Source organism: Lontra canadensis, unplaced genomic scaffold (assembly GCF_010015895.1).
Source record: "Lontra canadensis isolate GAN:19392208 unplaced genomic scaffold, GSC_riverotter_1.0 scaffold117, whole genome shotgun sequence".
Taxonomy (NCBI): domain Eukaryota; kingdom Metazoa; phylum Chordata; class Mammalia; order Carnivora; family Mustelidae; genus Lontra; species Lontra canadensis.
In genome coordinates, this window is record NW_022631111.1 from 1,907,602 (window position 1) to 1,922,395 (window position 14,794).

General features: G+C 39.7%; 1 protein-coding gene across 4 annotated transcripts in view; it reads right to left on the reverse strand.

The window, feature by feature from the left end:
- The window catches only part of CUNH2orf76 (chromosome unknown C2orf76 homolog), a 54,093-nt gene that overhangs the window by 18,319 nt on the left and 20,980 nt on the right, over nt 1-14,794 (reverse strand). For all 4 annotated transcript variants that reach the window (XM_032840878.1, XM_032840874.1, XM_032840877.1 and 1 more), the window contains exon 2: nt 13,119-13,263. In XM_032840878.1, coding sequence (XP_032696769.1) covers nt 13,119-13,251 — 133 coding nt within the window. In that variant the 5' untranslated portion in view covers nt 13,252-13,263. The remainder of the gene's footprint in view (nt 1-13,118; nt 13,264-14,794) is intronic.

The following is a 14,794-nucleotide window of genomic DNA, read 5'->3' on the forward strand; positions in this document are numbered from 1 at the left end:
TCGTGACTTGGACTTGCTCTTCACTAGACTAACAATGGTGAGTACCATGTATCTTCTTTGCTCTCAAGTGTCTGTTCAGGCCCTACTGTCTACTTTTTAATGGGGTTATGTCTTACCTATGGAGTTGGAAGAGTTTTGGTTTTTTCCTTAGGCACAAGTCCTTTGTTGGATGTTTTACAAATATTTTCTCCAAGTCCACAGCTTGTCCTTTCATTTTCCAGCTCAGTGTTGAATAGAAGTGATCATGAGCCTGGTTCCTAATCTTAGGAGGAAAGCACTCAGTCTTCCACCATTAAGTATGATGTTGGAGGTCCATTTTTCATAGATATCCTTAGTCAGGTAGAGTAAGTTCCCTTCTATTCCTACTTTGCTGAGAGTTTCTAACAGTAATGGATGCTGGATTTTGTCCTTATCTACTGAAATAGTCATCTGGTTTTCCTTCCTTCATTTATTCATACAATGAATTACATTGATTGCCTTTTTTTGTTTTTCCACTGACTTTTTTATTCAATATTTTATCTGACAGAGAGAGTAGAAGCAGGCAGAGCAGCAGACGGAGAAGGAGGCTCCCCACTGAGCAGAGAGCCGGACACGGGGCTCGAACCCAGGACCCTGGGATCATTGACCTGAGCTGAAGACAGACGCTTAATCGACTGATCCACCCAGGCACCCCCGGTGATTTCTGATAGTAGACCATTCTTGCATTCCTAAGATAAACTCCATACAGTCATATTATTCTTCTTTAAATATTGTTGGATATGATTTGCTAAAATTTGGTTATGAATTTTTTTAAAGATTTTATTTATTTACTTATTTGATAGAGAGACACAGGGAAAGAGGGAACACAAGCAGGGGGAGCAGAAGAGGGAGACTCCCCACTGAGCAGGAGGCCAGATGCAGGACTCAATCACAGGACACTGGGATCATGACTCCAGCTGAAGGCAGACGCCTAATGACTGAGCCACCCAGGCGCCCCTTGGTTATGAATTTTTATCTCTTTGTGTGAAAGATGTTGGCAGCTGTTTTTTTCTTCTAATTACACGCTCTGATTTTGATATCAGGCTAAGGATGGCCTCAGAAAATCAGGTGATAAATATTTCCATCCTCTTGAGTTTTATGGAAGAGTCTCTGTAGAACTGGGATTATTTCTTCCTCAAATATATGGTAGAATGTACCAGTGAGTGGACTGGGACTGGAGTTTTGTGTGTGGAAATGTATTTTAACTACTGTTTATTTTAAAATATAGAATTATTCAGGTTGTCTGTTTGTTAGTGGGCTTTGGTATCTGGGTCTTTTTTGTTTATTTGTTTTAAGATTTTATTTATTTATTTGACAGAGAGAGACACAGTGAGATTGGGAACACAACAAGGGGGACTAGGAGAGGGAAAGCAGGCTTCCTGCTGAGCAGGGAGCCCGATGCGGGGGTTCAATCCCAGGACGCTGGGATCATGACCTGAGCCAAAGGCAGATGCTTAATGACTGAGCCACCCAGGCGCCCTGGTAGTCTGGGTCTTTTCAAGGAACTTGTCCACTGTCCTGGGATAACATATTTATGGCATAAAATTGTTTAATGTATTCCTTTGTTATTCATTTAGTGTCTATAAAGATTCTGTAGTAATGTAACAACTCCCAGTGCTGATACTGATAATTTGTGTCTTCTCTCTCTTGTTTTTTTCCCAATCAGGCCAGCTAGAGCTTAATCAGTTTCATAGATTTCAAAGAATCGGCTTTGACTGATTTTGATTTTTCTCTGTGTTTTACAATATTCTACTACAATCTTTATGATTTCTTTTATTCTGCTTACTTTGGATTTAATTTTCTTTTCTTTTTCTACCTTCTTAACACAGAAGCTGAAATCAGTAATTAGAGACCTCTTCTCTTTAATTTAAACATTTCTAATTCTATAACTATTCCTCTCAATACTGTTTTATCTGCTTTCTACGAATTTTGAAAAGTTGTATATTCATTTTTATTCAGTTCATAATACTCTGCTTTTTGATTTCTGCTTTTAGACACAGGTTTTTAGAAGTATGCTATTTGGTTTCCAAGTATTTCAGAATTTTCCAGAAATTCTTCTGTCATTGATTTCTAATCTAACTCCACTGTGGTCAGAAAACATGGATTGTAGGACTTTAATCCTTTTCCATTTGTCATGACTTGTATTATGGCTTAGAATATAGTCTCTTGGTAAATGTTCTGAGTGTACTTGAGAGGAATGGGTATTCTGTTGTTTGTGGAGTGTTCTATAAATGTCACTTTGGTCAAGTTAGTCTAATAGTGTTCAAATTTTTTGTATTATTACCATCTACATGTTCCATCAATTATTAAGGGAGCGATGTTGAAATCTCCCAGTGATTGGAGATTCATCTATTTTTCTTTGCAGTTCTGTTAGTTTTGACCTCATATTTTTGAAGTTCTGTTGTGTCAGGTGCACAAGCATTTAGAATCATGTCATCTTGATTGATGCCTTACCATCGTAAAATGATAGTCTTTATCTCTAGTAATATACTTTACTCTGGAATCTACTTTATCTGCTATTACTAGAGCCACTCCAGCTTTATTTTGATTGGTATTAGCATGGTGTAATTTTTTCATCCTTTTACTTTTAACTGATTTTTATCTTTATATTTAAAGTACATTTCTTAGAGGCAACATATAATTTAGGACTTCCTGTTATATATCTGTCTTTTAATTAAGCTGTTCAGACCATTTACATTTAATGTGATTATTAATATGCTTGGATTTAAATCTACCACTTTGCTATTTGGGTTTTCTTTTGTTCTCTCCATGGGTTATTATTTCCTCTTCTATACCTTCTTTTGGATAAACCTATCTGACAATTTTTCATGATTCCATTTTACCCTTTTCAGCGGCATATTATCTGTAACTCTTAGGTGATGTGTGTATGCGTGCACACGCAGTTGCTTCAAAGTCTGTAGTAATACATCTTTAATTATACTGTAACACTTTATAGTGAAAGAATCCTGTGCTTTCATTTCTCCCCCCCAAGCCTTTGTGCTAGTTCATGTATTTTCCATAAACCACAACACATTGTTACTGTTTTTCTTTACATGATGAAATCTATTTGAAGAAAAATTATAAAATAAGAAAAAAAAAGCTTTCATATTTACCCATGTTTACCATTTCCTGTACTCTTCATTTCTTTGTGTGCCTCCAAATTTCTATCTGGTATTATTTCCCTTCTGCTAGAAGAAGGTCCTTTAGCATTTCCTATAGTTCAGGTCTCCTGGTGATGGACTCTCAGTTTTTGCATGTCTGAAAGTCTTTCTTATGCCTCCATTTCTGAAAGAAGAGAATAGAATCCTAGACTGACTTTCTTTCATTATTTTAAAGATGTCGCTCCACTGTCTTCTGACATGGATTGATTCTGATGAGAAGTCTGATGTCCTTCATCCTTGTTCCTCCTTATGTAATGTGGTTTTCTCCCCCAGCTGCTTTTAAGACTTTCTTTTAAGACTTTTAAGACTTTCTTTTCTTTATCACCAGCTATACACAATTTGATTATATATGCCTTGGGGTAGCTTTCTTCATGTTTCTTTTGCTTAGGGATTCGTTGAACTGTGGGTGGGTCTATAGTTTTCATCACATTTGTAAAATTTCCAAGCACCATTTCTTCAAACATGTCTTCTGTCCCCCATTCCAGCTCCCAACCTCATGGCCTCCAATTACATGTATATTTGGCTAGTGGAAGTTGCCCTGCCCCTCTCTACTGCTCTACTTATCTTTCTTTCAGTCTTTTGTCTATGCTTTTAGATGGCTTTTGGTGCTTTGTTTTCAAATTCACCAATCTCTTCCTCTGCCCCATCTGATCTACACGTTCGTTAATCCTACTCCGTGCGTAACCATCTCAAATTCGTATTTTTCATCTCTAGCTCTTTTGGGTCTTTTTTTTTTTTTTTCATAGCCTCCATCTCTAATGTGTTCAATGGTTCCTCCACCTTCTTGAACATTTGCAATGTAGTTATAACTTTCAATTGTCCGTGGCTACTAATTCTGTCATCTGCAACATTTCGGGGCAAGCATCAACTGATTGATTTCTCTCTTAATTATGATTCATATTTTCCTGCTTCTCTGCATGCCTGGTAAGTTCTGATTTGATGCAGGTCACTGTGAATCTTATCTTGCTTGAAGGCTGGATATTTGTGTATTTCTATGAACACCCTGAGCTTTGTTAAATTACTTAGAAACTGTTAGATCCATCTGAGTCTTGTTTTTGAGGATTGTTAAATGACAGCAGGGTGGAATTTTCTCTAAATTCTGCCTCACAATTTCAGCAATACCCTTCTAGATACCCTGCCTGATAACCTGTAAATTACAAGGTCTTCCACTCTGGCCGGGGGTGGGGGTGGGGGTCAACTATTCCCAGGCCTGTATGAGCTCTGGGCATTTTGCCTTCTGCTCCCTTCAGGTTGTTCTTTACCTGGCCTCATACACTTGTGCTGACTGTATTCAACTAAAGATACACACTCTGCCCATCTTCAAAGATGCTCTGCAAATGTTCAGAGTGTTCTCTCTGAACAGCCCCCTCCATGCCAGTTCTCTGTCCTATGAACTCTCTAGGCTCCACTCCCGACTGCCAGCTCTGACTCCTGAACTCATGACACTAATAACCAAGTTCTACCTGCACTCCCCTTGCCCTGCTCTGTGGCCTAAAGACTCTCTCCAGGTGGTAAGGTGGCACAATCATAGGAACCACCTTGTTTCTCCTACCCCAGGGACCACTGTCTCATGCTCCCTCATGTCCAACATCTGAAAACCACTGCTTCATAAATTTTGCATAGTTTTTTCAGTTATTTCAGATGGAAGAGTAAGTTTTGTCCCTGTTGTTCATGTTGACTGAAAGGAAAAGTCTGTGACAAATCTATGACATTCTGGAAAATATTTCCCATTTTGCACAGAGTTTTCCTTTTCATTTTCTTTCCCCAACTTTGAACTTAACTTTGAAACCTAATGAACTTTTACAGAAGATTTTGGGATTACAGGATGAATTCTGCAAAAAATCAATTTAATATTTCATTATTGTAAAGTTCAAAAGAAGGTAACTACTAGTTTAACTCATTCAGTTTGGTCACCATAAAAGGCATCTATAGAAAAATTAATTAGCAAAATAAGGCAACTTAATAAATACATTGCTGGCAGTTAGGATGCCACCAAAAAAGTCTGAAATGTGGGGCGCCTGGGTGGCTCAGTGGGTTAAAGCCTCTGCCTTCGGCTCAGGTCATGATCCTGGGTCCTGGGATTGAGCCCCACATTGGGAACTCTGCTCGTTGGGGAGTTTGCTTCCCCATCTGTCTCTCTGCCTGCCTCTCTGCCTACTTGTGATCTCTCTCTGTTAAATAAATAAACAAAATCTTTTTAAAAAGTCTGAAATGTTATAACACACAATTCAATGTAAAAATCAATAAAGCTTTGAAAATTATTAAAATATTGATGGGCAATAAAATAATTCTTTACCTCATAGTAAAGCCTCTAAAAATAGAAGGGAAACAATTTGTAACTTATTTTTAGATCTATATATACATTGTGAAGACTTTTAGGGAAGCATGAACACCTACAGGAAAAAAAGAAATTGACTAATTTAATGACAAATATGTACAAGCAAGAATACCAAATACCCACCATTAATCAGAACAATGAGCCAACATTATAATCTAATAAGGGGTCCTGTGTGATATTATAGTAAGATTCCAAGGTTACGCTCTATCAAGATCTTTCACTTTAATTACGAAATAATCTAAACATAAAAAGTGTGGAGAATAAGGGCACCTGGGGCGCTCAGTCAGTTAGGAGTCCAACTCTTGGTTTCAGGTCAGGTTGTGATTTCAGGATTGTGGGATTGAGCCCCATGTCAGGCTCCACACTGGGCACATGCAGAGCCTGCTTCAGATTCTCTCTCCCTCTCCTTTTGCCCCCAGCTCCCCTGCTTGCTCTCTCTCACTAAAAAAGTAAATCTTAAAAAAAAAAAAAAAATAGTGCAGAGAATAGAACAGAATTCATTTAACCCACCAACCACATTTAATATATGGTCATGACTGCTTCAGATCCTTTACTATTTTTTATTAAATAAAAACGATATGATACAGTTGAAACCTTCTGTCTTTCTCTAATCCCCTTATCTCCCCCCATTACTATAGAGTGTTAGTTTGTGTTTTGAGTTTATAGAGTTAAATATTTAAACTAAGGAATCTACAGTGTATTTTATAGTACAAACAAGAGAACATTGCCTCAACACAACACTGGAGGAAGAGTCTCTTTGTGATAAGAGGATAATGTGACTTAGCCACTGAAAAGCTACCCTGTTCCTTTCTTAAAAAAGAGGGGCACGGGAGGCCTGCTTCTTTACAGCAGAATGCAAAATAATAAATGTAGAAGGAATCACAGAGGAAGAAAAACCCTGATTTTTTTTTTTTAAGATTTTATTTATTTGACAGAGAGAGAGATCACAAGTAGGCAGAGAAGCAGACAGAGAGAGGAGGAAGCAGGCTCCCTGCTGAGCAGAGAGCCCACTGCGGGACTCAATCCCAGGACCCTGAGATCATGACCTGAGCCGAAGGCAGAGGCTTAACCCACTGAGCCACCCACGCACCCAAAACCCTGATTTTTGTAAACATCAATGATTCAGGTAAGGCTCATCGAGAGACACTGAAACTACTGGAAACCATATATATGAATGTTTTCAATGTTTATCACTCCACACACTACTTATTAATCAGAAAGATACTTTTATAACGGAGCAATCCGATAGACAGAGCCTTAACCAAATGCCTGAAATCTGTACGACCAGTAACAAGGCAAAGCAACAGCAAACCCTTCCTGATATGATGCAACAGCAAGGAATTACCTCCACCGATTCTAGCAAACTATTTATGTAAAGGCCTGCTAATCATCATTTTAGGTTTTATAAGCCATAGAGTCTGGGTCACAACTGTGACTGTGGTCCAACAAACTTCATTTACAGAAACAGGTGTCAGGTCAGTCTTAGCTTGTCAAAGCTCATGGACATGCAACCCACAGAGTAATCCGGCCCAAAATGTTTAACCTGAATCTACTCATGAGAAAACAATCAAATAAATCCAGATTGTAGGACATTCTATAAGAACACGGACCTGGATTCAAAAAAAAAAAAAAAAAATCAATACAATGACAGACAAAAGGCGGGGTGGGGAGGTACTGTTCCAGGTTAAAGGAAATTAAGAAGACAGGATGTGCCAATGAAGAGACACAGTGGAACCTTCATTACATTTCCAAGTAAAAGAAACCAGTCTGCAAAGGCTACATATTGTGCAAATCCAAGCACATGGTATCTTGGAAAAATCAAAACTAGAGACAATAAAGAGATCAGCATTGCCTGGGGCTTGCGGGTGAAGCATGGAGGATTTTATGGCCCTGAAACTCTTCTGTACTGCAGGGTACTGTGACACAACATTACTCACTTGTTGAAGCCCACAGAACTTTACAGCACAAAGAGTGGACTTCAATGTATGCAAAGTAAAAAACAGAAACAAAAACAAAAAACACCACCATGTAGGAGGACAGAGGATCCCAGGCAAGAATACAGAGAGTGACAAGAGAATCTAGACATCCTGCAAATGTATGAAAAGACCTTCCTAAGGGCAGGGGAAGCAAAGCTGCTGACCTCAGTAACTATGGCAATGAAGACATTTTTAAGTCTAAGGCAAAAGGAACTGCACAAGAGCACTGTGCTCTAGTTGGTATCAAGTTGCTTCCCAGAGGGTACAGATGAAGGACTCTGTATACTGGAATTAAAGAATTAAGTAAATGGATGGCAGAGGATGGGAGCGAAACTTCTCATTCTTAGAGTGAGACTACAAATACACAAGGGGAGGAAGCCAGAAGGATACATGTTGGAATGGATTGGAAAACATCAGGAAGGACTCAGGTTTAATATACAGATACAGATGGTGACATGAAGATACTCACAGATATGTGTGTGTACACAGGGTAATCTGTTTCTTTGCTCTTCCAGCTGAGAGAGCCTTAAAGAACAATACCCTAGGAATGGGGGAGCACACCCAGCACCCAGATCTGGCTCTCAAGAACTGGGGCTCCTTTGAGAAATGGCTGATTCTGGGACTGGAGCAGGATACACACATGACGAGCCTGAAGGATCCTACAGCACCAGAAAGTGAGACAGTACTCAGCAGACACACAGAGAAGGCATACATCAAAGGGGCACAGAAGACAACTGAAAGTCCTCAAAGGCCAGAGCCAGAAGAGCTTGCACAACCAAACGATATCTCCCCTGCAGAAGAATTCCAAATAAATGATGTAGATATTCCTCCCTAAAGAAGGGGGAACAATTACTGAACTGTATGCTTACAATGAATACAATCCATAAGTTGATTTAGGGAAAAAAAAAAAAAAAAAGAAAGAAAGAAAGAAGGGGGAACAGAACTATCCACTCATGAACTGCGTGTGAGCTCTACACAGTGACTGCCTTCCAAAGAGTACGAGATGAGGAGAGAGAAGGCTAGCTCTCCAGTGGAGAAACCTAACACTGCCACAGCCGGGGGTGCTAACAGCAGTGATCATCATCACGTAGAAAGTACATGTCCGCAATACGATGAGATAAAACTGACACTTCACCTTCATGGCCTTCCTCCCCAAAACCCATAACCCCAGTTTAATCACGAGAAATGTAGCAGGCAAATTCCACTAGAGGGCTGTCCTCCAAGAGGCTTGACCAGTGCTGCTCAAAACTGTGAAAGCCATCAAGCGGGGAAGAGATCTGAGGAACCCACATGACCCGGGGGGAATCTAGGGAGACGTGACAGCTAAACATAGTGTGGAATCCTAGAAGAGATCCTGGAACAGAATAAAGATACAAGGTAAAAACTACGGAAACCAGAAGAAACCATGGACTTTAGTTAATGATGCCTCACTATTTGCTCATTTCGTTGCAATAAGAGTAACAGACTAAGGTAAGACATTAGTAACAGCGGAAAGTGCGGACAGGAGCATCAGAAACAAGGAAACAAAGAAACTAATACTCTTCTAGTATTCACCCAATGGAACAGCTGCTTTACAGAGTAACATACCACCAGGAGTAAAGAGCGATGGGAAGTGGTTCCAAACTAGAAGGTCTGGCAAATCCTCTACCTCTACAGCCTTTTTCTGTTTCATGGGTGGACTGATTTTACACTCAGAATCAAGACCTGAAGGATTACAAAATATTTAAATGCTTCCAAATCAAAGAATAATTAAAATGTCTTATATTATCTAGATAATTGGTTTGTACACTATTCTGAATCTAGAAAATTAGTCACCTATGTAAGACAGTATACACAGTATGTCTGTGATCAGATTATGTTTAACAACCATTCCCCGTATGTTAATAACAGGTTTATTTTATTATATTTACATGCTTATACATAATCTTATATATTTCTATTTATACTTATAGATGTATTTATACTTATTATATTTATACAACTTAAGATTTTAATAGCATGATGTTGAGAAACTGATTCTCAGTAAGTATGAATCCAGTTTAACCAAAGTTCCTTTGCTGAGGAAGAAACAGATAATAATGAGAGGAGACTAGCTAGATTAAGGATGGCAAAAGGTGAACAGTTAGAAAGGCAAGAAGGCATCTAAAACATCCCCATTCCCCACCCAAAGATGATTCATCACAATGGTCATTTCTGGCTGTATGCAAAATTCACTAGGCCACAGGGTCACATCACTCTTCTAGCTTTCAGGGTTCAAAACACTAGAGCAAGAGGAACTCAATACAAAGACTCTTGACACTGAGTGAACCCATTTACTTTAGAGACCCACTTTGCTAGTCAGGCAATAAAACAGAAGAGAGGCAACTTAGTGTGGTGTGTAGAATACATACGCTACTGGAGGGGAGGGAATGGGGGGATGGGGCAACTGGGTGATGGGCATTAAGGAGGCTGCGTGATGGGATGAGGACTGGGTGTTACATGCAACCGATGAATTATTGAACCCTACAACTGAAACTAATGAGGTACTATGTGCTGGCTAATTGAATCTAAATTTTAAGAAAAGAGTACATATGCTAAGTGAAATCAGTCCAGAGAAAGACAAATACCATGTGATTTCCTGCATATGTGGAATTTAAGAAACAAATGAACCTAGGGGAAGAGAAGGAAAAATAAAAGAAGATAAAAACAGAGAGGGAGACAAACCATAAGAGACTATTAACTATAGGAAACAAACTAAGAGTTGCTGGAGGGAAGGTGGGTGATGGGCATTAAGGAGGACACTTGATAGAATGAGCACTGGGTGTTATATGCAAAGGATGAATCACTAAATTCTACCCCAAAACTAATAATATACTATATGTTAATTAACTGGATTTAAAATTAAAAAAAAAAATTTAAAGAGAACATGTTGTACAGTTAAACTGCCTGGGTTGGATTGCAGCTTTGCCTTTTATTAGCCATGTAACCTCAGGCAAGTTTCTTAACTTCCCTGCTCCTTAGTTTCTTCACCTGTAAATAAAATGGGATAAAATGGTTCTTACTTTAGAAGAATGAAATAAGGGGCATGTGGACGGCTCAGTTCAGCTTCAGCTCAGGTCATGATCCCAGACTCCTGGGATCGAGTCCCACATCGGGCTCCCTGCTCAATGGGGAGTCTCCTTCTCCCTCTCCCTCTAATACTTCCCCTACTTGTGTTCTCACATTCTCCCTCTGTCTCTCTCAAATAAATAAATAAAATCTGGGGGGAAAAAAAAAGATGAAGTAAGATCATCTAGTTTAAGTTCTCAGCACAGTACCAGGCACACAGTAACATCTGCTGCTATTATTACTTTTTTTTTTTTTTTAAGATTTTATTTATTTGTCAGAGAGAGAGGGAGAGAGAGCGAGCACAGGCAGACAGAATGGCAGGCAGAGGCAGAGGGAGAAGCAGGCTCCCTGCAGAGCAAGGAGCCCGATGCGGGACTCGATCCCACGACGCTGGGATCATGACCTGAGCCGAAGGCAGCTGCTTAACCAACTGAGCCACCCAGGTGTCCCGTGCTGCTATTATTACTTAAAAAATTCCCCAGAAATAAACCCTTTGTTATGTACAAAATTATAAAAGGTAGATATGTGGCCCACCAACCTTTCAGAGAAGTTCCACAGTGCTTCAGTCAGATAGGCCTGGGCACAGAGTCCATATCTCAAAAGAGCCTGCATCCCAAAAGTTCACCTCTTAGTCAGTGGGACACATTTCCTACATGTGTAACTTTGAAAAGCAGCAGTAATTTTATTACTAACACAGGTGAAAGATCTGGGCAGGCAGGGCTGAGCATCTAGCTGTGATCTATACCACTGCTCTGATGGGGAAGGTGCCTATGGTACCTGGGAACGGAAGAACACAGTGACTGGGGGTGCGGAGAGGGGATGGTGAGGGGGAAGTGGGGGTACATCTTCCCCTGCCTGTGCAGTAGCCTAAAGGTTACACCCCATTCTCAAGGGCTTTGAAAAGAACTTATCCTGCACTGTACCAAGAACACCATAGCACATTCTATGACATACCAAGAAACACTGTAATCCACAATATGCATAATGATTTCAAATTAAGAAATAGAGGGATTTGTTTTTGTTTTGAAATCCAAATATGCTGCCAGTGTTATCTTTTCAAAACCTGTAATTGGCAATATCTTAGTACCAACTCTCAATTTCTCCCTAACAATTAAGAACACGACATATGCTCCATATGTCAGCCTACAGTTGTTTTAAGGAGTAATTATGTTCTCCTTACGACATCTTTTATAGTCACTACAGGAGTGACTATAGTCACTACAGGAGACTGACTGGTCTGTCTTCTCTATAGGTCGCCCACCTTGCCTACTCCCTACTTAGGTAATACTGAGCAGTAAAACTGCCCAAAGTTGGAATTCTTTGTCCGATTTTTGCAACTTTTCTGTGTCTAAAATTATGTCAAAGAAAAAAAAATTAAGATGGGTATAAAGCAATACATTTGTCAAAACTCATGGAACTATAATCTGTACTCCATATGTAAATTACACTTCAATTAAAATAATAAAAGCTTATTCGAGATGTTTTATCAAATGCTGATGACTGGAACACTTTAATAATTAAGTACAGGGGTTAGAAACCCATTAAGGTCCTATCAAAATCCTTCACTTGGGATACGCGGTGGCTCAGTCCGTTAAGCATCTGCTTTTGGCTCAGGTCATGATCCCTGCCTCCTGAGATCAAGTCCCACGTTAGGCTCCCGGCTCAGTGGGAAGCCTGCCTCTCCCACTGCCTGCTGCTCCCCCTACTTGTGTGCTTGCACACACTCTCTCTCTCTCTACCCCCACCCCAGCCCCCGACAAATAAATAAAATCTTTGGAGAGGGGGATAAAAAAGACTTCACTCACTTTATGCCTTTTGAATTTTAAGCTCAAAATGATAAAATCGCACCAGTTGGTCTGGTTGTGATCTCAATGACCAACAGCCCTCATGATTTTCTGGCTGTACAGAGGTCTGCCACTTTCCTACCTTGCCCTGTAAGGCCCTCTGTGTGCTCAGCCAGGCCACACAATTAGCCACATTGCATTTCCTTGTTAATCAACCTCCAAATACAAAAACTCATTATAAGAAAACCTAGATCTTAACGGTTTTTAATTAAAAAAAAAAAAGGTGGGTGCCTGGGTGGCTCAGATGGTTAAGCATCTGCCTTAGGCTTAGGTCACGATCCCAGAGTCCTGGGATCAAGTCCCACATCGGGTTGCCTGCTCAGTGCAGGGCGGGTGGGGGGGGGGCTACTTCTCCCTCTGCCCCTTTCCCCATGCTCGTGCTCTCCCTCTCACACTCTCCAATAAATACAATCTTAATAAATAGATAAATAATAAATAATTTAAAAATCAAAAAAGGAGACATAAAGGGAGAAACCAAACATGAGGGCAATTCCTGAGGAGGGCACACACAGGCTAACTGAGCCAGGAGGGTACTTCCCACTGACGCCAAGGAACAGAACAGGAGCTGCCCTAGTCCCTGGCTTAGAACCTAGATCAATATCTTCCAAAGTATTTTTAAAAGATCACCATCTATGTAGAACTCAGCTATTTTTTCAAAATGCTAATGAAGCAAAATGACTAAGACATCTCATACCTTGCTTTAGAAATACTATGAATTCCTTTGTAGTTTGGTCCAAATCAACTCCGTGATACACTACAGGCTTGAAATTGCGATGCTCGAATGAGCGAATGAGGCGGACTGTAACGGTCACGTCTTTGGAAGCCATGTGGAGCTATTCCTGTGGCAAGGGACATGAGAACACTCTAAATAACATCAGTTCACAATTATCTACAAGCCTGCTTTTCCATTACGAACTCCAGGGCACCCAGCCACCTCTCCCACATCGTACAGTTAGTGACAGTCCCCAAACCCAGGCCAGATCCTGGGCACCCACAAGGGTCCCAAGGTTACTCCCACCTATCCACTGTGACCCAGGACAGCTTTGTCACAGTCGCTAATGTCCTGAGTGACACAAAAGGATAAATCTCTCTCCCTCTTCCTCTGTCCCTCCTTTCTCCTCTTAAAAACAAAAAGCAATGCAGCGAGGATTCAAGCGTCAGTTTAATTCCCAAGTTCATGCTCTCATATACTATCAGAAAATCATGCCACATTATTTCCTCCCAAAAAATCTGCAAAGTTGCCACTGTTCTAAAGATACAATCATGGTATATTTCTATCTAGTAGGAACTACTTCATGGTACTTTCAACTTTACATATAATTTTCTGCCATAATATACAATTACACCAGGAAAAAATACCTGTAATACTACTACACATAAGAAAGGATGTCGAACCTCACTAGTAATCAGAGGAATTCAAGATAATGAGACCTATCACTCACCAAACTAACAAACTAAGAATAAATCTAATAATATCTAGTGTTAGCAAGGAAGCATATAGAGCAAGGAGAATTTAATCAAGGAAAGTGGGCATCCCCAACAGTAATCTTTTGATCCAGTAATTTCAGTCAAAGGCACCCTAGGGAAGCCGTAAAATAGGTGCACAAGAAGAACACTGTTTATCAACTGCAAAGACTGGAAACACTTCCATCAACAGAAGAGATAAGGAAATTTTTTTATGGCATACAGTGGGAGAATACAAGCAGCAAAAATGTATAGACCTATGCATCAACATAAATGAATCTCAAAAATATTATGGCAAACGAAAAAAAAAGCAAGTTGCAGAAGAGTCAGGGTACCCTACCACTTACGCTAAAGTTCAAAAGCAGCTTCTATGACCTTTAAAAAGAGATAATTGTTATTCCTGAGGCGAAGGAAGGATTATGCAATTAGAAGCACATGGGACAATTATATTGGTAGAATTTCGTATCTTAAGCAGGATGTTAGGTATATGGATAGTGTGTTACTCTTTATGCCTTTTAGGGTGTCTGGACCATTTAATAATATACACAAACAAGCCACACTAATTTGGCCTAGAAAGGGTCTCTCTATCACAGAACGCTTAAACAAATATTTTACTAAGGTTGAGAGAATATATGGCTCATTATATGTGAAAAGCAAAGATTCAAGCTGTTTTAACACAAAAATTTATAATTGTAATTTGTATTGTTTATATTTAAATGAATGGTTCTTAATGAACTTAGTTATTTTTCCCCCTCTAAAACAAGGTAAGGGCTCACCTTATAATCTTGCTAAGTACTTAATGACCTCAAATTAACAACCGGAATGGATACTTCCAATATTAGTGATGACACTATTTCTTCTTAAATTTGGATTACGATCCTCCCACAAAATTCTGATCCTAGAATC